Below are 27,516 nucleotides of genomic sequence, written 5' to 3' on the forward strand. Positions count from 1 at the left end.
TTTACCTACGCAGTTTACATCCAAGCAAAACATAAATTAAATTATACCAAAATATCATTTTAGCTTTTATATTAAAATTTAACATTTCTGCTTTACTGTTATTAGATAAAAAACTTAATGCAAATAAACTAAAAAATTTTTTATTATCTTTGCCATAAGGTATCTGCAAACTGTCTTTTGACGTTAATATTTACACAAAGCTTTTTATAGCTAAAATCTACATTTGGTGCTCTTGCTGCAGGGCCGCAGATGCGTTGGCAGCGGTAGAAAATGCTGGCTAGGAGTTTTATTATTATCACCTGTCGTATGACGTCTGCTCTTTTTTAAACATATTATCCAAGTCCATTAGTAATGGCAACAGGATGGTGGGGTGGTTTGACGGAGCAGTTGTCTTCTATGGCAAAAGATGTCTTGACCGAAGGAACTGAAGAAATTGACGGTCAGTTCATGTATACCCGTAATAACAAATAGCAGGTTAAATATGTGCATGAAGCCACCTAGTCGACAAGTTAGTTTTTTTATCGATATGAGTAACAGACAATAAAGAGCTCGTTTTTACTATTCTATATAATTTACGCGACTATTTTTTTAAGTTGCTTTACGTTGCCTATAGGACGAGAGAGGTGCAGTGATATTGGCTAGTTGCACTAATGCGCAGCACAAGTGAAATAGAAACGAATTGCGCTGATATTCTCAGACATATGATATAATAGGTGTACATGTATGAGTAATGAAAATACATGCGTTCGTATGAAACCGCTAAGGAACGTGGTAACCAATTACATAATGACTTACGAAGGAAGACGAAGCAAGATAGTGTAGCATAGGTCTAAGCCTATTGAAAAGCATTATTTCATTACATTGCTATTGCACATACTTTTCTTTAGAAATTTAATGGCATGGTAAGTCGTATATTGTGTCCGGTGTGGTACACTTGCGTGATTCCCGTTGCCAGGTGATTTTTAATGAGGCTAAATTTCTTGCTTTAATATGTTTTGATGGTTTTTGCAAATCGTGAAGAATTTTGAACTGCTGCCTAGACAGCTACTATAGAGTTTGTGCTTTTGTTACCTACTTGCCCCTTTTTCTTAAATGTTGAGGACGAGTCGGGAACCTCATGGCTAAGATGTCCTCTTCAAAGAACCTGTATTTGTATAGAGCACTTTGCTCATATCAGGAAAAACATTTGAGATATCTTTCGTTTACACTAGAGCGGCATATTGGATGTTTCCAGTATTATCTGCTTTTGCACAGACTGCTATCGGCTGTCATAACTTGAGTTTTTATTATTGGCTCAAGCGCAAGGCTTGGATCAGCAATTGCATTTGAAAGATGAAAATTTGACTTCTGAAAGAACTGGCGAATCCCTAGGTATTAGTAAGATTTCTACATCTGGCTTGGAACAAGTTTTGTTCCAATTCATTTAATTAAGCAATAGATGTTTATGTTATGTTTATGATCATAAAACATGAATGCAAAAGAAGCACAGCTGAATTTCATCAAACAGATGCAAATAAATGCTCAACTGTTGTCAAAAAACTACACAAGCGAATGAGACTGTTGGGCTTCCCTGTGCTAGTACTTTACAGTATGCTGCAAAATATGTGTAATGAAGCTCTTGCTTGGATAAAAGAAATGCATTCAGCAGATATATAGCGTAAGTACCAATGAGATCCTCATATTGGTGTGGAAGTACAAGTGACTTTGAGTTTGATTTTTAACCTTTAATCTTTTTGTTCTCGACACTGTCTCACCAATGGACTTGATGCTTTGTAGTTTGTAAAGGGAATTGTTTTGAGGGTTAAATAAATACGATAAACAATTATGATAAATAATAACTGCATTGATAAGTACTCACTGATGTTCATATGTAAAATCCATTGAAATTGCAGTAAATTGTTGCCTTGATATCTACGTAGTTGCGTTAACAGTGCGGTAGTAGATGAAAACATGTCACAGTGATGCAGTGTATTGCATTACGTACTTTACGCGGTACATTACGCGGTGCCTACTGCACATTGTGTAGTGCTGGATGTGGTGGGAGTATTGCTAGTGCGCATTTCGCAGTGCAGTACTAACTTTTGTATTATATTGTGGGCTACATGCATGCACAGCACATTTTCATGAATACCCATCACAGAACTTTATTAAACAAATTGATCGCAATAATTGTCATGCTGCATATGGTAGAAATGAAGGTTCATTATACTTTTAATATATGTAATGTTGATTAAAGTACAATACAAAAATCCCATTTTCATTATCGGAATGGTGATAATGCCCGACTCCCTATTCTAAAATGATATGGGGGTTAAAGCACGAGTTCATGAGCTTGCTCAACGTGGTATCTGACAATTTTGTACAATGCAGTATCGATGCTTGGAAATCCAGCAGGCTCAGATGATCCACAGTATCAACTTCATACTAATGTGCAGTACACATGCAGTTTTCAAGAACACGCATTTGCAGTTAGCATGAATTGCTGGGTTTCGGGTAATGCATGATGAAAGTAGATGCGCAGCGATAATTTGCAATAGGAACTATTAAACAGACAGTCAATTGCTGATGAAAATTGACTGCCCAATTTTCTAATGCACAGTAGACATTTACTGCTACTAAAGCAGTACAGCAGTAAATGTCTACTACGCATTAGGAAATTGTAATTGATTGCCAAATTACTGTGTTGCAATGACGCAGTGCAGTTGTAATGCGTCACAACCCTGGTTGTTTTATTCAACTTCGTACAACTCAGCACTTCATTCTGCATTTGCACTTAGCGGTATTGCATCTCATATTAAACTTCAGCCACTCACACTGCACACCAAAATGTTTTCATTTATAGGTTTCATCTGTCAAAATAGAAAGATAGACAACACGCTTTTTTAAAATGTGTCCAAATCTGACGGCGTATCTTCAGTGTATTTCCACATGTAAATTATATGAAGTTCAGCTCCCTTCATTTTGTTTGCAAATTCCACTTACATACCTCTTTGTGAGATAATTTTATATATCTAACTGCAATTCATTTACATTCAGATATTTAAGAAGCATGATTGGACAGTTTGTTTCTCTATATTGTACCTATGGCTATTAGCCAGTGAAGTCTTTTTACACTTACAGTGAAGTGTACAAATATGGATTGGGAAATAATTTTACTACTCTGTTACAAGCTAAACATACTGTAGATGTTTATTGTTTGTAGACCATGCGACAGCCTTGCAGGTAGAGCAGAAGAAGACAGATGAACTACACGCTCAGAACATATCTATCAGAGGAGAGGTCAGTTCATCGTTATATAAACAATGTAATAATGTATATATGTTATACATATATAGAGACATATATAAGTACTTGCGGATTCTTTGTTTGTAGGAGGTACTCGTAAGGTGTTTGAAAATTTAAAGACAATTAGTCTTTTATCTTGCTTTAGGTACACATGGGTTCACAGATACCCAGTCGATACGTGAATAAGCGCGTGTGTGTGAAAATTTGTGGTTCCAAGTCATTATAAATATTTTGATGTTTCAAGTCCATGATAACTAGACTCATGTTTCACAAGAAGTGTGATTGTTGTATGGATAGAGTAACGGCCGGGTTGATCACGCATCGCTGAAAGTTCATGTGGAGGATTATTCCAAGTTTAACAACACATATATATTTTATGAGTAATCCTCTCAATGACATGTTGAGAATCCCGAAGCACCTTTTGAATGCATTTCATTGAAATTGCTGCGTTGTATTTAAGGGGTAGTATTATTGGTTGAATGGAGGACTTGGTGTCATCCCTTACAATAAAGGTTTGTTTCCACATGATTAGCTTTTTTATGGTAATATGAAGTATGTTGTCTTGAACAGCTCACTAATGTTTGTTGCTTGCAGAATGAGATGCTGAGAAGTAAGGTTGCAGAGTTGAATGATTCACTGCACTCAGCTGAAATACAGATCACATCGGTGAGCGCAGAGTATAAGGGCCTGCTGCAGGACAGAGAGGTGAGGCTCATTTGGGCACCTGTCTATTCTTGTCACCATTGAGGTCTTACATTTGTCCTCCTGAGTATACTGAAGCTCTTTGAGACATGGAACACAAATATAGTGACTACTAGAGAACTTGACTAGCAAGTCTAATATGTGCATAAGGTAATTGCATATATATATTTGAAGTTGGATACTAACAGCCTGGTATACATGTAGTTGCATTCAATAGATGCATTAGATTATTATTATCAAATTACTGTACATAAAATGACAGAGCGGTCGAAGAGAATAAGAATAAGCATGCAACTTATATAAAGATGAACTGTTTACTTATAATCTACTGAATGTGAATCTTAAGTCTGATTAATGTATATTCTAACTTCTGTAAGTGAGTGTCGCGCTGCATTACATAAGTAGGCCTACTCATCTTCATCCATTTAGCTCATTTATAACACTGTAAAACTGGACATTTGCTCTTGTTTGCTTATATAAATAACTTAATGCATAGTTGTTCTCTCTTGTGCAAATACACGTGTAGCGTAACATAGCAGTCATATTTATGACTTACATAGCTTTAACATAAACTTATTAGTAGAAAGATCGTCACACATTCTAAACTCACCTAATTCAAAGTTTGTAAACTAGAAACAGCTACAGATAATTTTACTGGTTTTGCAGTTCTCACATGAACTAGTTGCTAAGTAATCCAAGAGATGCTAATCTAAAGCTCTCTAGTGTTATTTCTTTAAATTTACTCTGGCTCAGCTTGTATATCTATTAGATTTAGTACTCGCGATCGTTTTACTTACAGAATATTTGTTAACTCCAGTTTGTGTCTAACGAACTCTCAGTATCTTCTTTTCACTTACACGAAAGAGGATAACTCCAGCTTTATTCTGATGACCTCACTATGTCTCTTTTTCACTTACACGAAAGACCATAACTCCAGTTTTATTCTAATGACCTCTCGTTTCCATTTCACTTACACAAAAGCTGATAAGTCCAGTTTGAATCTAATGACCTCTCAATATCTCCTTTCACTAAGACAGAAGCTGATAACTCCAGTTTCATTTTAATAACCTTTCAATATCTTTTCACTTAGACAGAAACTGATAACTCCAGCTTTATTGTAGTGACCTCTTAAAACCTCCTTTCACTTACACAAAAGATAATAACTACAGTTTTACTCTACTGATACATAAGTTGTATGATTTGAATTATTTATTCTGCATATAAAACACTGGGAAAGCTTTTCTGCATAATTTTATTTGTAATTTCAAAATATGATAAGATTTGTGGACTTGGGTAACTAGCTATTATGACTTATATCAGGGCCTAAAGATATGCAGTCCTTTTTCGCCTTTAGTATCATTATGTGACCCTGTGCAAAGCATACCGTTTCAAAGATAGCTGGTTTTTTCGTGTGAACAAGGCATAGTTCCATCCTGACAAAGCCTGCTTACAGAAATCTTTTGTGAGCATTTATTGAATTAAGCTTTTCTCATTACACACAAATTTTATCTATTTAGCTAATTGCAGGAAATTATGACGTAGATTTACTTTAACAAATTTCCATCTGTCGGGAATTATTTTTCACAATACCTTTTCAAAGAATATTGCTAAAAACTATTGTGACACATCTAATATGTACATGTATAAGAAGATTTTAACTGCTTGCACAAATTTGGCTTACAAATCTCCAAGAGTATTCTATGAAGAGTTTTTTCATCAGCATCACTCTGAGGTAGTTATTAGTTGCTAGTAGCCTGGCTGTCTTGTGTATCATGAAAAATCATCAGGTGTGTTGATAGTTGCCTGGCTGTCTTGTGTATCATGAGAGATCATCAGGTGTGTTGCTAGTAGCCTGGCTGTCTTGTGTACCATGAGAGATCATCAGGTGTGTTGCTAGTTGCCTGGCTGTCTTGTGTACCATGAGAGATCATCAGATGTGTTGATAGTAGCCTGGTTGTCTTGTGTACCATGAGAGATCATCGGGTGTGTTGATAGTAGCCTGGCTGTCTTGTGTACCATGAGAGATCATCAGGTGTGTTGATAGTAGCCTGGCTGTCTTGTGTACCATGATAGATCATCAGGTGTGTTGCTAGTTGCCTGGCTGTCTTGTGTATCATGAGAGATCATCAGATGTGTTGATAGTAGCCTGGCTGTCTTGTGTACCATGAGAGATCATCAGGTGTGTTGCTAGTTGCCTGGCTGTCTTGTGTATCATGAGAGATCATCAGATGTGTTGATAGTAGCCTGGCTGTCTTGTGTACCATGAGAGATCATCAGGTGTGTTGCTAGTTGCCTGGCTGTCTTGTGTATCATGAGAGATCATCAGATGTGTTGATAGTAGCCCGGCTGTCTTGTGTACCATGAGAGATCATCAGGTGTGTTGTTAGTAGCCTGGCTGTCTTGTGTACCATGAGAGATCATCAGGTGTGTTGCTAGTAGCCTGGCTGTCTTGTGTACCATGAGAGATCCTCAGGTGTGTTGCTAGTAGCCTGGCTGTCTTGTGTACCATGAGAGATCATCAGGTGTGTTGTTATAGCGCGGAGAGTAATGAGGCCACAACTATTCTGATATGCTGGAAGACAGATAATTAGCTAAGTTAAGGCGAATGTCACGGAGTTCGAATTCCATTCGATGCAATCTTTTCTCCCAACCTCCAACTCTGGGTTCAAACAGATGGACTACTCATCATAGTAAAGATTAGATAACAATTGCTCTCAGGACATGAAGACATTCACCCTGGTTTCATTTCCAAACAGGCCACCAACGTTTCTCTTCTTTTTCATCATAAATCTTTAAAATTTTAATTTTCAACCCAATTCAACAGCAAATACTATGACAGTTTGACATAGAAAGTGATTTTACGTGACTTCGTAAAATTTATCATTTGAAAAGTTTCTAGTGTTATCTTATAATCTCAAAACTTCAAAGGAAGAGTTATCTGTCAAACGACTAGTCTTAGACATGGTAGCGATAGTTGATCAGTCTTGCGAGAATAGCAACCCTTGCATCTCCACAATTTATTAGCTGTGTGATTTTACTTTTTGGACTAGACCTTTTTCTTGTTCATCAAAGTTTTCAGTCTGTCGATAATTTAATTCAAAAAAGTTATGGAAGTGATATCAGGTTCAGCATCAATATTACCTAAATTGGTTATCTGATCACCAAACCTGTGCCAATTAAAGGTTGACTTGCAACAAAATTCACATTACAGTTACATGTATTTAGTATCAAAATATTCACCATGTCTTACTCTGTTGTGTTGTCAGTGCCAAACATGTGGAAATGTGATTACAAGTTCTTAAAAGCTCAAAAACGAAAAGCCGCCGAAGCTTGGAATCTGTTTATTTCGATGACGTAGTCATGACAGTTTGGTTATTGTCTTGTCACGTGATGTTCTCACGTGAATTGAAATGCCAATAAAAAGCTCAATATAGAACTTATCGTAGCACTAGTTTATGACAAACACTTCAGGTTTTACCGAACACCCCGTATTAAATATAGATGCTCTCTATTTTACAGTTTTGTTTCGGCTTGATCTAATTGTCAAGTCGTAATCTGATCATGTGACCCAATACTTCGCAAATAATTTTTGCAGCACTTTTCAATTATCACAGGTGACCAATAAGCTCGTCTTGATTATCAGACAATGATATGTACTCCTTCGAGGTAAGGTTAAAAAATTAAATGTATTTTTACGGTAAGTTTTAAGATATGACTGCTAAAAGTGACAGCATTACAATGACGATAAAATAGACGCGAAAGAACAATAGACATGGTTTTATTGAATGCGTGAAGTATATTTGTGAAAATATTTCGACGAATAAGGTTGCATGAAAGTATAAACAGAAACCATCTCCCACAACTACGTCACATTTGAGCCGTTTTGGAAAGAGAATCCAAACTACGGCGGTCTCGTGTGGCTGCGATTACCTGTTCGTTTTTTTAGTTTTCAAGAGGTTGCAATCACATTCCCACATATTTTGCGCCTACAACACAACAGACTAAGACATGGTAAATCTTTTCATATCAAATAACTGTAATGTGAATTTTGTTGCAAGTTAACCTTTAATTAAGCTTAGATTGTGCTGAGTCACCTGGGGTTTTCAACATTTATCTAGTTACCAACAAGCACATGCTAGTAGATGTCTCAGCTTAGACAGTAGGGAGTCATACATATTAATACTCGCATATTAATACTTGCTTCTACTAGCACAGAAGGTGTCATATGTATCTCTCTATTAACCTTTTCACTGCCCTAGCATAGTTTATGCTATATCTATGATCGACTGCCGAAGACGCATTTTTGCGAAATTTACAGTTCCGTAGGATATTAATTATTCCGGCTATATTAATTATTCAGGATAATGTAACCAACAATCATTGTATTTTTAAGGCGCTCAGAGTCTTGTCCGAATATTTCTCTAAAAATTTACCCTATATTCATGAAGCAAATTATATCCTTTGATCAAGAAATTCTAAGTCAAAAACGAACATTTTTTTCTGACAATCAAACTTTTTAGTTGTAATACGACTTCTGCAAGCGTCTTCTGCGTTAGAAAAGAAGAGCTTTTGTTGATGACATTATAGCCGATTTAGATTTAGACTTCATTAAATACTCAGACAATAAAAAGGACAGCACTGACTCTGATGGTGGTGAAAGTAATAGTTTTGTAAGAGTAAGGAACATTGTAGAGGATCGTTATAGCTTCGTAGCGATCGTAGCTTCACATATCTTTAGCAAGGGACATTATATAGTTGCATTGAATTTTTTGCATAGCTCTGTTTGTTAATACGTTTGCAACATAAAATATGTAACAAAATTGTTCTAAATAGTGTTTGAAATTGAAAAAAGTGTATAAGTATTATGCTGCAAAATCGGCAGTTTTCAATAAAATGACTGGCAGTAGATCGAAAGCTAAATTTGTACATGGATGGCAGTGAAAAGGTGAAATAGGATGAGCTATATACGCCTATTCATTAACAAGCACCTGCTAGCAGTTTGCTATGTTTGATTAGGAGGAACTAAAAAGTCTGAAGCATACAATTGAAGAACTCAATGAGTCCAACAAAAGTCTCCTTGTCTCTAACCATAACCCACCGGAGAGAGGCCGAAGCCACTACCATCATTTCAACCAATCAGAACATTCGCAGCCTAACGGTAATTATTAGTTGTATTAGGAAGTCATGGGCTCTGGTATCTCAAGATCTGTATATCTCTATATGAAGAGAAAATCATGGTTGGCTATTGTCTAGGTAAGCGATGTCGAACTTGTGATGCGACTCAGAGCTTGTCAATCATTTCAGGACATGAAGCTGATGCTAGTAATAGCTTTATGCTAAAACACTTGACGCCACTTTCAAGTCTTGTATAAGCTTTACCTGCCTATTAATACTTTTATAACCTATTAGCAACTGCTAGCACCTGTCAACACCTGTTCACACAAGTTCACTGATCCTTATTTTAAATAGACTAGTAAGGTGGTTTCGCAATCTATTTGTTGGCAATGACCTTGCTAATTTTAGTCAAAGACGAATTTTGGAAACATGGTTGAAGCACATAAATTACGTAATTTTTTTATTATTTATTTCAATACATCAGAGTATTGGCTTTCGAATGAGCCTATATTCAATACACAAAGAATAATAGAACTATGAAAAACGGGGTGTCAAAAGTACGTCCTGCAAAAAACCACTTGGTTCAGGTACTCAAAATGTGACGTCATAATTCTCATTTAGCCTTAGGTCGGCGATCCCTTTCGCTGCCATTGAGGCTGCGTTTTTCTGTGACAATCGGTGCTGTTAAACCCGGAGAGCGCTAATAATATACCAAGATTCTAGATAAACAATGCCCGCGATCGTGCTAACGCCCGACCAATACAAACACATGTTATGGGTTAATTAATTATGCTTCAATAAATGTACTGTTGTTGATAAAGGTAATGAAATCACATCAATTAAATTATGACCTGCGGTTGCGTGGCCCGAAGACTAAATGTCAATCGCACTTTCTCGAGATCACGCAATGCTTGAAATTAATTAGTCAGTCGTCACCCTCAACATCACATTAAAAATAAAGAGCTAGTGCATAATATCATCGGGAAAATATAGTATGGTTCTTGGAGTCTGAGGTACTTATCATAGAAATAATATGTACATGGAGAACTAATGACACTGATTCCTTTGTCATCTTCATTTGTTCTCTGGAGTTGTCCTACCTTCGCCTGCTACTGGCGTCATTATCGTAGTTGATAAATAAGCGGTAAGAGCACACAACAACGAATATGAGAATTGTGACGTCACAATTTTCGAGACTATGCCAGTAAACTTTTTCGCGGTAGAACTTTGGGGAAATCCTATAAACACCAACCAATGTCTGCCTCACCATGGCAAACAATAGCTCATTCGAAAGCCAAGACTCTGATGTATTGAAATATACAATAAAATAATTATGTAATTTATGTGCTTTAAGGATATGTACACAGTTGTCTGTCTTATCTGACTATGTCTTACGCTATGTTCACATGGTTCAACACTTGCTGCTGTGTGAACAAACATGCTTTTGTGTGACAATTTGGTTTCGTAAAGGTGAATCTGCATGATTATATGCGCGTATAATCAGACCTTTTTACCTTTGCCCAGAGATTTTTATAAGGCTTTGAAAAATGATTGGAGTCATTTCCATTCTCATCAAAAAATTAACCATTCAATTCTTTTGCATCATACGTCGTGTATGAATCGATTCAATTCACCATTCATCTCAAAAACATAATTCAATTCTCAATTCCTTAACTATCCTAACTTCAATGGCTCAATTCTCCCAAATAAACAAAATCAATTCTCTATCAATTCTTACAAAAATTGGCCTATAACAATATATAAAAATAGCAATAACTCACAATCGCTAATTAGCTACACATTTTTAGCTGAGTTTATTGACTGTTTGTATAGCAAATATCAACTATTTCACTAGAGATTCTTTTTTTTGCTATAAAGTTTATAAATAAGCTTTTTGTTAGTACGTATGAAAACCGTAGAGATAAACTATGTTATTGTTTAGTGCATATTAACGACCAATAAAATATCCGCAGTGATGTCGAGGTCTTGTAAAACGTGTGCGACTGGCAACATGGGACTGCACTGACATCTTTGCTCTGGTGCGTATCAAGTAACAGTTTGGGTTACTTAAGATGTTACTGATCGAGATGGATTTTCCATCATTGCGGTAATAATAAAGGGAAGCATAAGTGCATTTTGACTCGAGTCGTGTTGCTTGTTGAAAATAGAGATTTGAGGCAATTCATCTATGGTGACAGTAAGGACTCAATTCAATTCTTACTGGCAGGATGCTCCGAGCCAATTCAATTCTGCAGCAAAAAAAAATTCCAGAGAATCTATTCAGTTCACTTGGAAGATGAGCTTTAATGCTTACTCAAGCAAGCATATTAACTCGAGCGCCCCTTTCTGCCTTTAAGAACAAAACAATTTTTATATAAGAGTGTATGGTTAGCCTTGCAGACTTAGTAGTAAGTGTGGAGAGAGTGATCAGCTATTTACAAAATATTTCTTGAGTTAACAAGCACAAACCGTGTGAGTAATATTTAGTTGAAATTTGGAGTTGTCAGTTTTCACTATAATATGTTAAGGCAACTCCTCAATTGACTTTCCTTACAAGCCTAGTTCAAACTATCACAGTCTTCTGTATGCCCTGCCACTGAACATTCCAATTATTAGCATAAAGGAGTAATTTTCATCATAAACCACATTTTGTACTCTGATATTATCATCTACATATGGTAACTCCTCACTCTGCATGTTTAATGGGAACCAACATCCCTCGTAATAAGTGAAAATCCGTGAAATAGAAACTAATGTTTTAGAGCATATGTATGAGCCAAGTTATCACACCAGAACACCTAACTGCTTTCTAGCAATATTGTATTTATTTCCTTTATAACAAGTAAATAAATTGAAGTTATCTTGTGTGACTGTCAGCTTATATTTCATTTTCAGTTCCAATATATTAAGTCCCAGTATTTTAAGCCGGAGAATGCACTTACCTAGTATGGGCGTAGTTGAAACTTCATTTTGTCAAAATATTCAAACATGCGGTTGACTGGGTTAATTGGGAAAAAGGAGTTAGATGTTTCTAATGCATGAGATGTATGTATTTTATGTATGTATTTTATGTATGTACAGTATATTTGTGTTTCAATCTTTTTAATGTATTTTTTTAGTGAATTTTCATTTACTTTTAATGGACATTTTTTGACTGCGAAGTACTAAAACTGCGAAAGGTAAGTCGTGAAGTAGCGAGAGATTACAATCATAGTCTGTACGTGTGTAACTGTGTACGTGTGCTGAGAGTAGTAAGTCTTACGTATATGGTGACTCATATGGTGACTTTTGTTTCTATAAATATTGGTTAGTTTTTTATAACCAACAATAAGTATTAAGCCAGACGTATGCTCTGAAATGTCTGTCTACAGCTATAATAATCTTAAGACCAGAGCATGCTAAAGAATCTTTGCATGAATTTGAAGGCAAATTCATTTGTGAAATTTTTACGTATTTGTTTAACAGCTTTTTGCATGATATGAACTTTTGGTTTTTACAATAATAGTTTGCAATTTATATATATTATGAAGTTTATATCTTAATCTAAATCATATACTTTGGAGAAATTCATTTTTGAAATGTTTTCATTCAGTGAAGCAAATGTGACATAGCAAAAAACTAAAACAGTCAATCTCTGCTCAGATTTTCTGACTTTACGCAAGAAATTGCGTGATATTTCTGTAATGCTCGCCAGCTTTCATTTGACAATTGTCCTTGCATTATTTGAGTGTGCTCCTTCAACTTACTCTCCTTAAACTTGTTCATTTCCATAAAATAAGCTGATATTTTATCGAAATATCGGCTTATTTTATTTTGCAAAACTGGAGTTGTCCATTCTCCTTATTGTAAAGAGAGGACAACTCTTGTTTTTCAATCGATGTTAACCAATATCTTCTCATATCGTTCATGTTAAAGCCTAACACTGTATACCGAAAGAAGACAACTCCAATATTCGATATATTTGGAGATCAAATGTACATGCAACAATATGTATAGCACCATGTGCAATATGTGCAGCACTATGTATAGGATTTCGCTCTTGAGTTTGCATGCGGAATTTGCATGAGTTTTTCACTAATGATCCAATTTCATTTTTTAAACAATATTCGTGTTCTTAAATATTTGAATATGTGGTTAGGATGACCTTTCAATGATTTTTCACTTGTACTATCGTGATTAGTATTGAGAAAGCCGTTTGTCTGCCGCTCTGTCCGCTCGAACATCCATGGCGGCTCCAACCAAAGTCTAAAGCTCGGGCTAGTTCTTCTATTTCAGTGTATGTCTGCCATTTTAGTCTTGGTCAGAATTTGTCTCTGAGTAGCATAAACAAGCGAAAAAACCCCGTAGTGGTTTATCTAAGTGACTTGCCCTTGACCATGGAGCTCTTGTTAAAACACAAAGTACTCGTTAAAACACATAAAGTAGCCGCAGCTGGAGTCAAAATACTACTTTAGATATATTCCTGAAGAGCTCATCTCTATTAACGACCATAAATTTGTTGCAATGCTACAATAATTGTCAGTCGTTTTCACTAGCATATATGTGTGTGTTTGACTAATGAGACTTGATGAGATATGGAGGTATTTTAGTATAACCCAGGATGTTTAATCTAGTGCTGGTGCTCCCTAAAATAAGTTTTGCATCTAAACTATGGCTACACAGGTCGGTCTTTACGACCCGGATGCTTTGGTCACCCGCATTTGATGTCAGTCTAGTATGTCGGTGTTTGTTCTGATTGCTTCTGTTCCATTGGTGTAATCTGCTCTCTTGTACATACCTTTATAGTTTTTAAATTTTATTGCTATTGGACTAGGACTGCTACTAGTACCCTAGCAGTCTTATATGCCGTGGGAGATTGTCAGAATAAGTATGTGCACAATTATTCTCAGATGTGGAAAGGTGGTTGAGTGGTGCAGATGGTAGCGTGCCCGACTGTTGAACCAAGTACCTGAGTTTGATTCCAGTGTGTGGCAGCCTTTTCTCCTAATGTTCTTAGGGTGGCTTCAAACGGACATAAGAATGTGGCTATTATTATAGTAAAGATTACAGTTATTATGTTGCAACTAAAAATAACTGGATTATTAGTTGAAAATCTCATGTGAAACTTCCTTAGACATGACATTGCTAGTATGTGCGTTATCAACAGTAGAGAGTGTAAAGGAGGCATCCCGAAGAAAACATTAGTAAGCATGATTGACTTGTGTGGCCACACATCAATATGATACCCCTTGTCGACCATTTTCGCCCTCAAAACAATAGCACACTAAAACATTATCACCTAAAAACACCGCCACATTCAAGCCTCATCACCTTAAAACATTGGTATCTTAAAACATCTGCACCCCAAAACATCGTTACCTGAAAACATCAACTCCCTAAAACATTGAACTGTAGCCATTGATTTAGGCAAGTTTGTTCTGTACTGTTTAACTGTTTTTTCAGTGCTGCTTTTTGGGGTTTTGGCTGTAGAAATCTCCTCAGTCTCAGGTCTTGGTGATCTGCACATTTTAAAGGTTTTAGCATAAAAGATCATGAAAATTCCACATTTCTTCGATACTAGCCATATGGATGTATAATCATCATTCCGAGTTGTCAAGACCAGACGAATCTGTCGTCCAAAACCATTTTATTATGGAAGCTGTATTATTTGAATTTCTTGTTACTAAATATCTAATACTAACAACTATTTATAGAACACGGGCTTTTGTTAACGTTCGACGAACCATTTGCTAGAATCACAGGACTTTCAAAGAAGGCACCTTGTAATGCGGTAAAGTATATATTATTGTATAGTAGCAGCTTTTACATTAAGAATATGTAATCTTTGAAATGCTGCCAATATCTGATGTTCAAAATGCTACTCATGTCTGATGTTCAAAATGGTGCCCGCAGCCTGAATAACAAATTTTCTTAAACACAGAGCTCATGAAAACAAGGTCAATGCCAGTAGTAATCGTGGCTTGCCACGTAATGGCCCTTGTATGTTTGAATATGGCTGGCTTGGAATACTAATATGGTTAGGCCGTTAGGGCGTATAGTAGGTAGGTTTTTATCTAATCATGGCCAGTGAGCTTGTATGAGATTGTGTGAGACAGTGTTTACTTTGTACAAAAATTGGTCTCTGAGAAACAGCATGTGTTGATTTTAGATTCCGTATCATTTAATAGGACTTTGCGTTTAGTAAACTATAGTTTGTGTGCGTTGCTATTGGTCAGCATTCAAATATTTAATGAGTGTTTAGTTTGGTCTCCCGTAGGCACGCAGGTTTTGTTAGCTGATCATGTCTGTTTTCTCTTGGCTGCCTTTCTGTGTCCTCCCAAGAGATGATATGCTGTAATCTTGTCCAAATTCTTAGAATAATGCTTGGACATGGAAGAAGGGTGTTTGTTCCAAGCTTCCATTTATTGTAACCGTTCCTTGTAACGTACAATGAGCAAGCTCTATGCAAATCCTTATCGTTCACTTGTATGAAGTCTTTTCCGGCAAGTGTAATAAACTTACAAACAGGAAACCGCGTTGCAATAAAGTTTTAATGAGCGCGACTGATGTGAAAAAAGTCTCACAAAAGCTAATGGGATTTTAAATTCTGTACCTTGAGAAAAAGGTTACAGCTGAAGTACAGATCTTTTGATATTGTGGGTTTGACTCTGGTCTACTGCGTTTAAAAAAAAATTATGCCCTTGCATTTTCAATGGTAACTTTTAAAAATGCAAGAAAGTAGATTTATGTAGGCATCCAATGTTTTTTGCTGCCGTAGGGCAATTTCATAGTTTTTATAAAACTTGCCTGTATATAAAGCATGCAAACTCCCGTCTAAAGTTACAAAGATGACGCACCTGTTAGATACCAAACATGATTTCAAACCAAAATGCATAGAGGTCTAACAAATTCAGAGAATGTGTTCAAGCAGTTCCTATTGCAGTGCTCTTTTGAACTATAGACTTATTCAAAACCGTTGTAAGCAACAGAGGTGCAGACAATAGAGGTGTCAGCAATAGACAATAGAGGTGTCGGTAGGCACTCAGCCATAAACGAATATTACACATACAGAAATATTTCATTGCATAATCAACAATTTCAACATAAAGCAAGAGATGGTCCCATACTCTGTAAATGCTGTTTCTAAGTTCAATCCGTACTAGCTACTAACAGCTGTACTAGTACTAGCTGTTAGTTGAAACTACAAACTTTTGCGTAGTTTTGTGTTGGGAGTCACTGTTTTCCGCCGTCATTTTATATGTCTTTTTTGCCCAAAGTTGTTTTCTGATTGATAGCCATTAGTGTATGTCACACTTTTCTGTCAAGTATTTTATTTCTGTTTATGGTTTAATAACAGTTTAAGTTCAATCAAACTTTTTCGAAGAACTTTATTGGCCGACTAGTGTATAACATGATTTTCTAACAGTGATAAACAAACTTGTAAGTCTAACTTTTCACCTAAAAATAACTAGCAAAAAGTTGTTATCTAATCATTAATTACCTTGCAGTAACTTAAACCATAACTGCCACGAACAGCTTCCATTGTTTGTTCATCTGTAAATCAGACACACTGATTCCGATTTTGTACTCAAAATAAAGATTGGCCCACTAACTTTCAAAGTCAATTTTGTTTTTAGAGGTTTTTCACAGCGATTCAATATCGGTGTCGCAATCGACATAACAAGCCCGGTTTGAATGAAAATGTCATGGAAACAGCTGGGTTCATTAAAGCTGTTGTAGAGCTGAAACATCACTGGCATATATATAAAATGTTAGTTGTATTGTGCCATGTTACAAATGGATACAACATTGGCTCTATCTCGTGTCTGCTGTGTTTACTGGCATAGCTGCCTCCAGGGAACACACTCACATATAAAATGGTGAGTTGATGTTCTTCAGTAGTTCAAACTTGTTCAAAAATATCAGGATGTGGTACGTTTCCATGGAAACTCTAGCTGGTAACGAAATTGATAACCCTGGGCTGTCTAGATATTCCGAAGACACCATATATTTTGATGTTCTTTTGTACTTGATTATATTGTGCACATTTTTTAACTGCAGTTGCTACTAGTTTAATATTGATCAATAAAGTATATCAATATCTATATATCAATAATATTGATCAATAAAGTATATCAATATCTATATATCAATAATATGATCAATAAAGTATATCAATATATATATATATCAATAATATGATCAATAAAGTAAAATAGGCCTATCATTCTTTACTATTACTCAAAGGTAATATATTTCTCGTGAGTGATTTATTTTCAGTGGCTTAAGCAAAACTTACAAGTGAGATACAATGGTATTAAACTTTCCATGACAAACTACAACACGATTGCCCTTGTCATTGGTGCTGATACAATATGAGAGCCTTCTTAATAGTTAAACATGAACCAGTCTAGTCATGCCGTTGTTGTTAAAGTCAATTACTTGTATAATACATTTACATGATATTTCATGACGTGTTGGTTAGATGTTTAGTCGGTGTAGCATTATCAGTGTTTGAACAGTACCAACACTTCTCCAACATCCCCGTCAGTTTTGACTACTGTATATGCATAGGCTCTTTCTGCAAATATCACGTCATCTACCCGGTGATAATACACTATGAGTTTGGTTTGGACAGATCAAGTTTTGAAAATGATCTCGCCTTAATAACGATTGGCAGTCCGTATTTAAATCACCGGTGGCTGGATTTGGTCGAGCTGAATGATTAGAAAAATTTTCCATTGCCTGAGCCGCTATTAAATTTTACACCAAATATGTGAATGACAATGCTATCCAGTTGTTAAAGTTACATCTTACACCTTATTTCTTGTCTTTTATAACAACAACATAGAGGAGTTGTTTTCACAATTTTCATTGGTTTTCAAGGTATCTAATTACATACTCTGTGGTCAACAAAACATCTTATAGCCTGAAGACCAATAACACTGGCTACCTGTCCTTAGATTCATCAGCTTGTGGTCCGGCCATTCTGATGTTCCAGATTGTTGGGGTACACAAAGGTTATTGCCAACTGTCTTCGATCCCACATACCCCAGGACACTTATATTTCGCTAGTATTTAGTTTCGTGAGTAGCATGCATAGTAAAATTTCGTTGCAACGTAATTTTGAAACTCTGATGAGTGCGAAAATATAGTGAGGTAAAAATAAATGCAGTGGAACAAACATAATTAGATTCCCCAGGTCCAGTTCACTGGTACGAAATATTTTTCAATTTGGGACTACCATACTTTTCGGACTATAAAACACACCTCTATATAAGCTGCATCTGCTTTATTTTCCAATAAACGATGATAAAACGATACATAAGCCGCACTTTTGTATAGGCCGCAGAACTAGGACTGTGCTTTCTAACTTTTTTCAATTTATGACTAGTTACTAATTGTAAACCGCAGGTAGAATTGTGTGGGCGATATCGATGATGCAATTTGATCGCTTGCTGCCATTCGTTTCTTGGACTATCAATGAACAAAGCTATTTAATTTCGCGTTTTCGTTCGTTATGATTGTTTAGTTTCACTCATAGAATTTTTGCGAGAGGATGACTCTGCGAAAATGCGAAAGTTAGATGAGGCGAATACATAAGTGTCCTAGGGTAAGTATTTCATGCTGCAACTGGTAACAAGAATAGTATTTTATCTAACGAAAAGGAGATTTAATATTTGCTAGTTACTACACGGTCATAATGGTCAGTATAAGACAGCTGGTACTTAACAGAATCCAGTTGAGAATACCGTTACTCAAATATTGACAAAGAAGCACAAACTACGTAAATAGTTCCGCGCGATTTTAAACGCTTCAGAGTATAGACTATCTCCATCAGATAATTTGCTAAATAGTTGATTGACTTTTGTTTCACTTTCATCTACTGTAGAGAATCTATAGTCGAACATTAAGGCTGAACTTGGGCTTTTTGTCAGTTTATACAGTGGCATAGTTAGGAGGTGGTCATTCGGTTTACCTATGACTTTATAGACAGAATATACGCAGGACTGCAGTTCAAGCTTTACTAGATGTTGAGAAGATATTGACAAATAAGTCTGATAAAAAGCCAAACCGAATATTTTTTTGCTAAGACGGAAGCGCCTTGGAGAATTATCGATCAATCCTGCTGGTGTCGATGTTTCAGCTGACGTTAGTGGATTCATTTGTTGGAGCATTTGATATTTATGCCTATAGCTGTTTCACTTCTGTCATCATTTTTAAGTATAAATCAAAAATTTATTTATTACAATTCAATTATTAATAATAATTGTTTTAAAAGTAAATTACTAACAACGAATAGTAAAAATACACTTTGTATTATGAGTGACATAGCTCAGGCATAACTGTGAAAGATAAAAGTTGAGTTAGTATTCGATGACTTGAGTTCGCTTGGTTGTGCTGATACAAGTTTTAGCAGTTCGCATTGTATCTTATTTTACCTACAGAACACGCCAACCAGTAACTCTTACTAATAGCGCAATCTTGTCGGAGCTCTCTTGCCTTGTAGCTCAGTGTAGTTTCTCGACGTATGACTGTCTTCGATAGATTAAATCTTCAATGCAGTTTATAGGAACTCTTTTTATAATTTTAGTTGGATTCCTTTGTACACACTTACCATGGTTTTGGTAATCAAACATGTTTCATGGTTGAAAACTGAGTTTTGAATGCACCATCCTCACATCTCCGCGTTGTGTGACGTGATAGAAGGCTAATTTGTCGCTGATAAATATTCTAGACAGCTTTAAATGGTGCTTGAAGTCTATTGTTATAGCGGCCATGGTAGAATTGCTAATCAGATGCATAGTACTCTGCGTATCTCAAACGGTTTTATGATCAAGTGTCAGCGGGTACTTGGAGACATAAGAATTTAAATTTTGAACTAAAGAGAGCTAATTTGCCAAACAATCCGTTATTTGCGCTACGGTAACAGCTGTTTCCTTTTTTACGCAGCTTATGAATATAGTAGAGTAGTAGGAATTACATAAATGAATATTAACATTTGTGAATATAGATAAACGACTTCTCATTCTATTATAATATAATTTATTCAAATTATTATTTTTGTTATCTTTACATTGTGTCTCGCATTCAGTTGGTCTAAAAGTACTTTGTTTGTATTTCCACTAGTTAACCCTTTGGCCACTGCCTTTGACTTTCGCACGGACACATTGTGCTTCATCGCTGCCTCCAGACAGTCTTCTCCGAATTCAACATCCGCTTGTTATATTGCTAAAACCTTTTAGTAGAATTGGTAATTGTCAACTTTGTTGGGAATTTGAGGGGCATTCTTTATTTTATGAAAAATTTCAACAGTTCACTTTCATTACTAAATTTACTAGAACAGAAATCCCTAAAATTATTTTTGGTTACAAGGAATGAATTTCAATAGGTAGAGCTTCTTGCTCCTTCATCAAACTTTATCTAGATTTTTGCGTAACCAAAATGCTGAATGCCTAAAGCAGACACTTGCCATGTCATTTCAAAGGCTGTTCTAATGCATTATGGACATGAGACGTTATCTCTTCAACAAGCCTATTCAGACACTTGCGTTGTTTGTCATCCCACTCGCGCTATCATCTGGTCTGTCTAGTTCAAGGTGAATAAATTGTCCATATCTTTACATTTCCTCTCACAAGCAGGCCTGTGTTGGCCTTGTATGCTTTTATTCAATAGCTAACTCTAAACGCCGTGTTTTGTGAGTAAGTCCTTTTATAACTTAGGGAATATAAACGTGTTAGCAACTAGTACTGAGAGATGATATGGGAAAAAGGGAGCGTGCTTTTTGTAGTACCGTTCGATATTGGCGGGAAAAGTAGCCTGCCGGCTGTTGTTTGCTTAGCTATTTCATAATCGCAACCATGCCGCATTTCCTGGTATTACGAGTCACCAAAAATTCAAATAATGTACATGGCTGGTAGATGCAAGCGTAATGATATGAATATCAATTGGGTTATGCAAATTCTTTTGTTGTTTTTCCATGGCTTGGCTTTAAACAGTCAGACTGAGTTGCCCAAATCTAGCACACCGATTTTAACAATTCAAAAAGATTTGCATTTAATAAATTATCCATACTACAAATGATGAATTAAATGGAATTGTGTTTATCAAAGCTGATATATTTTGTAAATCATTTTAAAAAACTTTTAAAACAATGAAACTTGCAATAGGCATTAGGTAACTCAGGGACTCTGATCTGAGATCAATAGCAGTCAGCTATGAGCTGCTTTTTAACCCCATCTCAGGTCCTATGATGCTTCAATAATCTGACCCAAGCCTGCTGACCAGGCTAAATACTTATACGCACGTATATCATGCCATTATTCATCCACAAGTTAAACTCTCTCTCTCTTATCGCCTTTTAATGTGCAAATCTGATTTTTGTCTAAACACTGTCACCACTGCGCTACCTGTGGCAGCTGTCATCAATGGACGTGATTGTTATGAAACCTTGCCAGTCCCTCTTACGCTTATTCCAAGTCCTACTCCGGTGCTCATAACTTGTTTTATTGCTTTCATCTCCTAGTAGCTAGTACTTGAAAGTTCGTTTTTGTGTGTAAAAAGTTGGAGGTTGTTCCTTTGCGAAGGTGATTCTGTAAAAGCTATTGGGGCATATACTAAATCTTAGTCATGTTTAGTATTGGCATTTTTATGTCAGAGTTGAGCACACTGAAATAAAAAATGAGTTGAAACCAAGTTGTGTGACAAGAACATCTGAGCAAAGCCATGCGATCTTGTTGAGCCGTCATCCAGAGCTGTCGCTCGACAATTTTGCTTGTAATTTTGTTTTTTAGCTACTCAATTTTGTGACTTTGGGGTAATCGCTAGAGTTTTGTATGTAGTATTTGACCTCTCGCCTGCTGCGCTTCAGTTTGCCATGAGGTGGTACAGCGTATGACTAGTCGCAATGTAGAACTTAATGGTGAACTAGGCAACTCAACTTGGTTTGTCCAGGTTATAAGAAATGAATATAAATATAGGAATATTGATTAGTGTGATTGATGAACAACTTCCAGAACGAGTCCTGTATCACGCAGACAAATGCTATATTGGCGATGGTGCCAGCCACCTGCGAGAAGTGTCAGATCCATGTACTCGCTTACTTCCTTTGTGTTAGCCACTGATACTAACAAACCTCTCTATAGAATCTGATCTGACTGTAGATCTCTGTTATAACATGGTAACTTACGATTATTCTTGTAATCGCATCACATTTGTGTTTAAATGTATTTCAAATTGTTTATAATATTTATAAATGAATTCTCATACGTTTTAGTGTTGTTTTTATTAATTGCTCACGAACATGAAAACATTTATTAGACTGAGACACTGTTAACAGAGATAGTACTATGTCGACATCCATGATGATAAATTGAAGCTATAATAAATGGTACAAACGCATGCATCGAATATGTCATAGCCACTGCCACTTTACTATAACTTGTCTATAGTTAAAAACTGTAGCTTGAGTTGAGGGTTCTTATACGATTTTAAAAACGTGTAACGATATTCTTCAACCACGGATTACTTTTAGCATCAATCACAATAGCAGTCACAGACAAATGACATAGCATAAAAGTTAACCATATACTGTAGGCTCTATGTTAGTCTGTAAAAGAACATCGTAAAGTTAGGGTACTACCGCACACGCCAATTTTTTTCGTTGGTTTTGACCGAAATCGCGAAATAAAAGAAAAACACAGATTTATTTGGCCGAAATTCACAGAAGTGTCAGAACTGTGCATGTACACCGAAATCGTCGACGAAACACTTTTAATATGCTAAACAAATGATTAGCGAGCGTGATTGTAGCAGCTTTTGCAATTGGTATAGTCCAAGACAGGTATTACGAGACACAAAAGTACCGGTGCAATTCAACATAGTACATTAGATTGTGGTTTGTTATTTTTTATCAATCAGACATTATCGATACAAATCATTTCTTTTTTAATGATAACATTTTTTATTTAGCAGCAAAAGTTGCGTTGTAAAAAGAGTTGACATCTTTAGCGCAATCAAGTCAGTTGCATCGTATTTACTATGGCGATTCGCGTTCGTATTTTTCTTGCGCGTCGCGTTATGTGCCTTGGACTATATCAATTGCGAAAGCTCCTAAAATCGTGCTCCCTAATCATTTGTTTAGCCAAGTAAAAGCGTTTCGTCGACGATTTCAGTGTGCACGCACAGCTCTGACAATTCTGTGAATTTCAGCCGAATAATTCAGTGTTTTTCGTTCATTTCGTGATTTCAGTCAAAACCAATGAAGAAATCGGCACATGTGGCCATATTATTAGTGTTAGCATTAGCTAGACAGTCAACATTATTCTGTTGTGTAGGTTGGATATACTTGTAGACGCTGCCCTTTAGATCAAATTCAGGCATCGTTTCACTTTCATCTACTGTAGCGCATCTATAGTTAAACATTAAGGCTGAACTTGGGCTTTTTGTCAGTTTATACAGTGGCATAGTTAGGAGGTGGTCATTCGGTTTACCTATGACTTTATAGACAGAATATATGCAGGACTGCGGTACAAGCTTTACTAAATGTTGAGAAGATATTGACAAATAAGTCTGATAAAAAGCCAAACCGAATATTTTTTTGCTAAGACGGAAGCGCCTTGGAGAATTATCGATCAATCCTGCTGGTGTCGATGTTTCAGCTGACGTTAGTGGATTCATTTGTTGGAGCATTTGATATTTATGCCTATAGCTGTTTCACTTCTGTCAAAATTTTTGAATATAAATCAAAAAATCACTATTTTAAAAGTAATTCAAAAATTCGCCATTAAAAGACAATTCAATTATTAATAATAAACTTAATTGAGACATAGACATCGCCTCTAGGCATTGTTGTATATTTGATAGGAGCATTCCTCGAAGAAACTGAAGACATCACAGACGTTCTCCTACATCAGCAGGAAATAAATAGACTGAATTCCGAGTTGGAGAGAAGCAGAGCTGAAGCTATTCATTGGAAACGGGAAAGCAAACGTACAGCGACTCCACAAGAGGTGAGTTTGTCCTAACTATTTGGGTGTAAGTTCTGTAGATATTTGCATGTTATATTTTCATCCTTGGAAAGAATGTGTCACTGTTCTACTCTCCCCATGGCTTATCATCGGCAGACAACAGTGCTCGATTTATAGTACACAGCCTATCGAAATAAATGCTTCAAAATGATAATACTCATGGAAAGACAGTATAGTGCATTATGGGAAGGGTTATAAAAAGTTAGCAGGATCTCACTGAGCCTTTTATTAGGTCGTCTTTCTAAATAGATGAGCTACTCCAGTAGTCAAATATAGGTCACCATAGGTGACCTATATTGGAGAGTCTACCTTCTTCTTCAGTCATCTTTTCAGAGGACAGTTAAATTGCGTCATGCTGTTAGTCCTTTCCCGCTGCTGCTTCTTATGGTGAAACCTTCGAATGTTGGAACAGATATATTCATAAACATGTATGATATTTCGTTATTTCGGGAGATATGCACAATTAGATGGGACATATGAACAATGAGGTGGGACATATGCACAATTAGATGGGACATATGAACAATGAGGCTGGAAAGACAAAATACATAGTGACATACGGGCCAAGCCTAACCACAAATGATTGGTTTACAATTCAATGCATTTCAAGTTTTCAATACAATACAAGTTGTAAGCAACAGGCTATTTTTAAACTGAACTGCAATTTTTATCGAGTGCAAAGAGCTTCCAGCACACTAGAGTTTACGGCAAGAGCTGCCGGAGGCTGTTTTGTAACTTGGTGCATTTATAAAAACATCAAGTGAAGTGAATATAAAACAACAACAACGTAATTAAGTATATCCCTCTCGCTGTGGACTTTTTAATTATCTATTTTTTGTGATGTTCCTGAAAATGAAGGCCATTAACAGAAAGAACTACCGCTAGTTGCACTGTTTTTGGAAATTCTAAAATAGTTTTGAGGTGGCCGAGCCTGAAAACGTAGAAGTTATAAATATCCACTGTAAAAAATCTTAACCAATTGTGGGCAACAACCAGCATTTTAAACTATGTGAAAATGTATCAGATTGGGTTTACTAGAGATGATTGCTTTATCAGATCAACATAGTGGCACCTAACAATACTTGAATACAGTGGACTCACGCCATATGATTTTAATTCATTCCAGTGTTGGTATCGTAAGGTGAAAATGTCGTATAGAGGGGTATAAAAACCATAGTAATTATCCGACACAAACATCCCCTAATAAAAATCATCACGTAACAATTAGTAACAAAACAGTATGTTAACCTTAGTAACTATAGTTACCTGCAGTAACTTTCGAGTATTTAGTGGTTGTGATCTGCAATAAAATGTAGCATTACAATTTACTACGCGCAGTACGTCCCATGGGGAGTTCTTACCTTAAAGGCAGACGTATAACTTACATGAACCTAGCTTATTAAACACATACTTGAAACTAAGTTTTGGTATGCGTTTTTAACTATTTCACTAAACTTCAACTTTCTCATCGGCTAAAATTCTATCACCTATTGCCAATTTCGTTTTCACCATTATTAACAACGAATAACTGTGAACTGAGACAGATTGAGCTTGCAACAGCATATCTTTCATGCTGTTGGAGGCATTTTGGCAATTAGCGCATTGGCATCTTTACTATTCCGACGTATTTAGCATACCAACTGTCAAATGTAAGTTTCAAGAAAAAATTTTGTTGATATCGTGTCGCGAAAAATATGTTGTATGGCGACAGCGAAAAACATTGTGTTTCACATCGTAAGGCGAAACAATTGTATAACATGGTCATCGTAACCCGAGGTTTATCGTAATCCGAAGGTTATTATCGTCACCCGAGGGTTATCATCACCAGAGGGTTATCCTCACCCGAGGGTTATCCTCACCCGAGGGTTATCCTCACCCGAGGGTTAGGCCTATCCTCCCCCGAGGGTCATCGTATCTCGAGGGTCATCGTAACCCGAGGGCGCACTGTAAATATCTTCAAGATCAGCCTCATACACTAGAATAATAAAATGAATTAAGGAAACACAATTACAGATATAATATAATGTAGTAATGTTGGCTGGAAATGCAAGTCTATTATAAATAGCTGTTTTAGTAGTATCTTGCGCATGAGAGACACCAGTTGTTTGGGGGTTATACTCAGTACCAAAATAATAACATGAGTTATATGTGAGTTTGTCTCGGTACCAAAGACTTAGCAGAATCCCTAGCCCATTAGGTACTGCGTTCAACTCAACTCCTTTGGTTCGCGTCGAAAGAACACTGAGTGATTGATAGCATTCTGTTTTATGTAAATGAAGTCTACTAGCTAAACTAATTCAGCTCACAATGTTTCTAGTAGAGATATTTTAGTTAGTTAAATTACTAGCTAGTAACCAACAGAGACAAAGGTAGACAACACTCAGAGTTGACATTCCTTGCGAGCTTTTATAATATTGGTAAATAAACAATGACCTTCAGAGTTGCCCATGCATGTTATTTTCTCATTACTCTATCATGGAGACAGAATTTCAGTTGAGTTTCTATGATTGCCTAACATTAAGTCTATGAGAAGCTTGTCAACTGTTTGAGGTACTGTCAACTGTGGAAGACTTCCAAAGTGAAATTCCTAATAGTTGTGTTGACCAAGTGAATAACTTATACAGTAAATGCCCCGACAACAACTAATCTGCTCCATTATAGGGGTTTTATGTTACAGGAAGGGTAAAGGAAGGGATTTTATGTTATAAATAGCCTAATCCATTCCAAGATCTTCTCAAACTCACCCCTTTGGCCCTTCAAAATAAAAAAAGCTACACTTATTTCAAGTGACTAGTATTATTGGTTGGTATCGACAATTTCTCCCTTTTTTACCACTTACAATTGGTTTAGAGTCCAAGATTATAATAATTTTGCGTTAAATTAAGGGGACCACATCCAGTCAATATCATTTTAAATTGATTCTTTCACTTTTTTGATGCAAAAAACTCTTTCACTTGATACAAAAACTTTACCTAATTTCTTTACGTTATGTGAAAATTACGTAAAATGTTTACGTTATAGGGGTGTTGCCGCTGGAAGCATATAAACCATGTTACAAATATCCCATAGTATTTATAAACAGTAAATCTGTTTGTCCAAATCAAAGGCCATTGATTAGTGTTCTCACATTATACAGTAAACAGCATATTTCACTATCTTCGGATATTTTAAAACAAGTCATCTGTCGGAATCCAAAGAAATCGTCTCCCCAGATCATAACAAGCCTATAGAGATAGTTTTAAACCATAACTGTCACGAACAACTTTTATCGTATTTACTAGGTAAATCAGACACGCTGATTCCGATTTTGTACTCAAAATAAAGATTAGTCCACTAACCTTCAAAGTCATTTAGGCTTTTTTAAAGCGTTTCAATATCCGTTTCGAAAACAACACAATCGGCATTA

The 27,516-nt window shown here is 36.2% G+C and overlaps 1 protein-coding gene across 1 annotated transcript in view; it reads left to right on the forward strand.

Annotated features, from left to right (window-relative positions):
- Positions 1-351: 351 nt before the first annotated feature.
- Positions 352-27,516, forward strand: part of LOC137396342 (thyroid receptor-interacting protein 11-like) — a 57,720-nt gene continuing 30,555 nt past the window's right edge. The window contains exons 1-5 of the mRNA XM_068082572.1: positions 352-439; positions 3,203-3,279; positions 3,880-3,990; positions 9,004-9,145; positions 23,947-24,092. Coding sequence (XP_067938673.1) covers positions 352-439; positions 3,203-3,279; positions 3,880-3,990; positions 9,004-9,145; positions 23,947-24,092 — 564 coding nt within the window. The remainder of the gene's footprint in view (positions 440-3,202; positions 3,280-3,879; positions 3,991-9,003; positions 9,146-23,946; positions 24,093-27,516) is intronic.

This window comes from Watersipora subatra, chromosome 5 (genome assembly GCF_963576615.1).
Source record: "Watersipora subatra chromosome 5, tzWatSuba1.1, whole genome shotgun sequence".
Taxonomy (NCBI): domain Eukaryota; kingdom Metazoa; phylum Bryozoa; class Gymnolaemata; order Cheilostomatida; family Watersiporidae; genus Watersipora; species Watersipora subatra.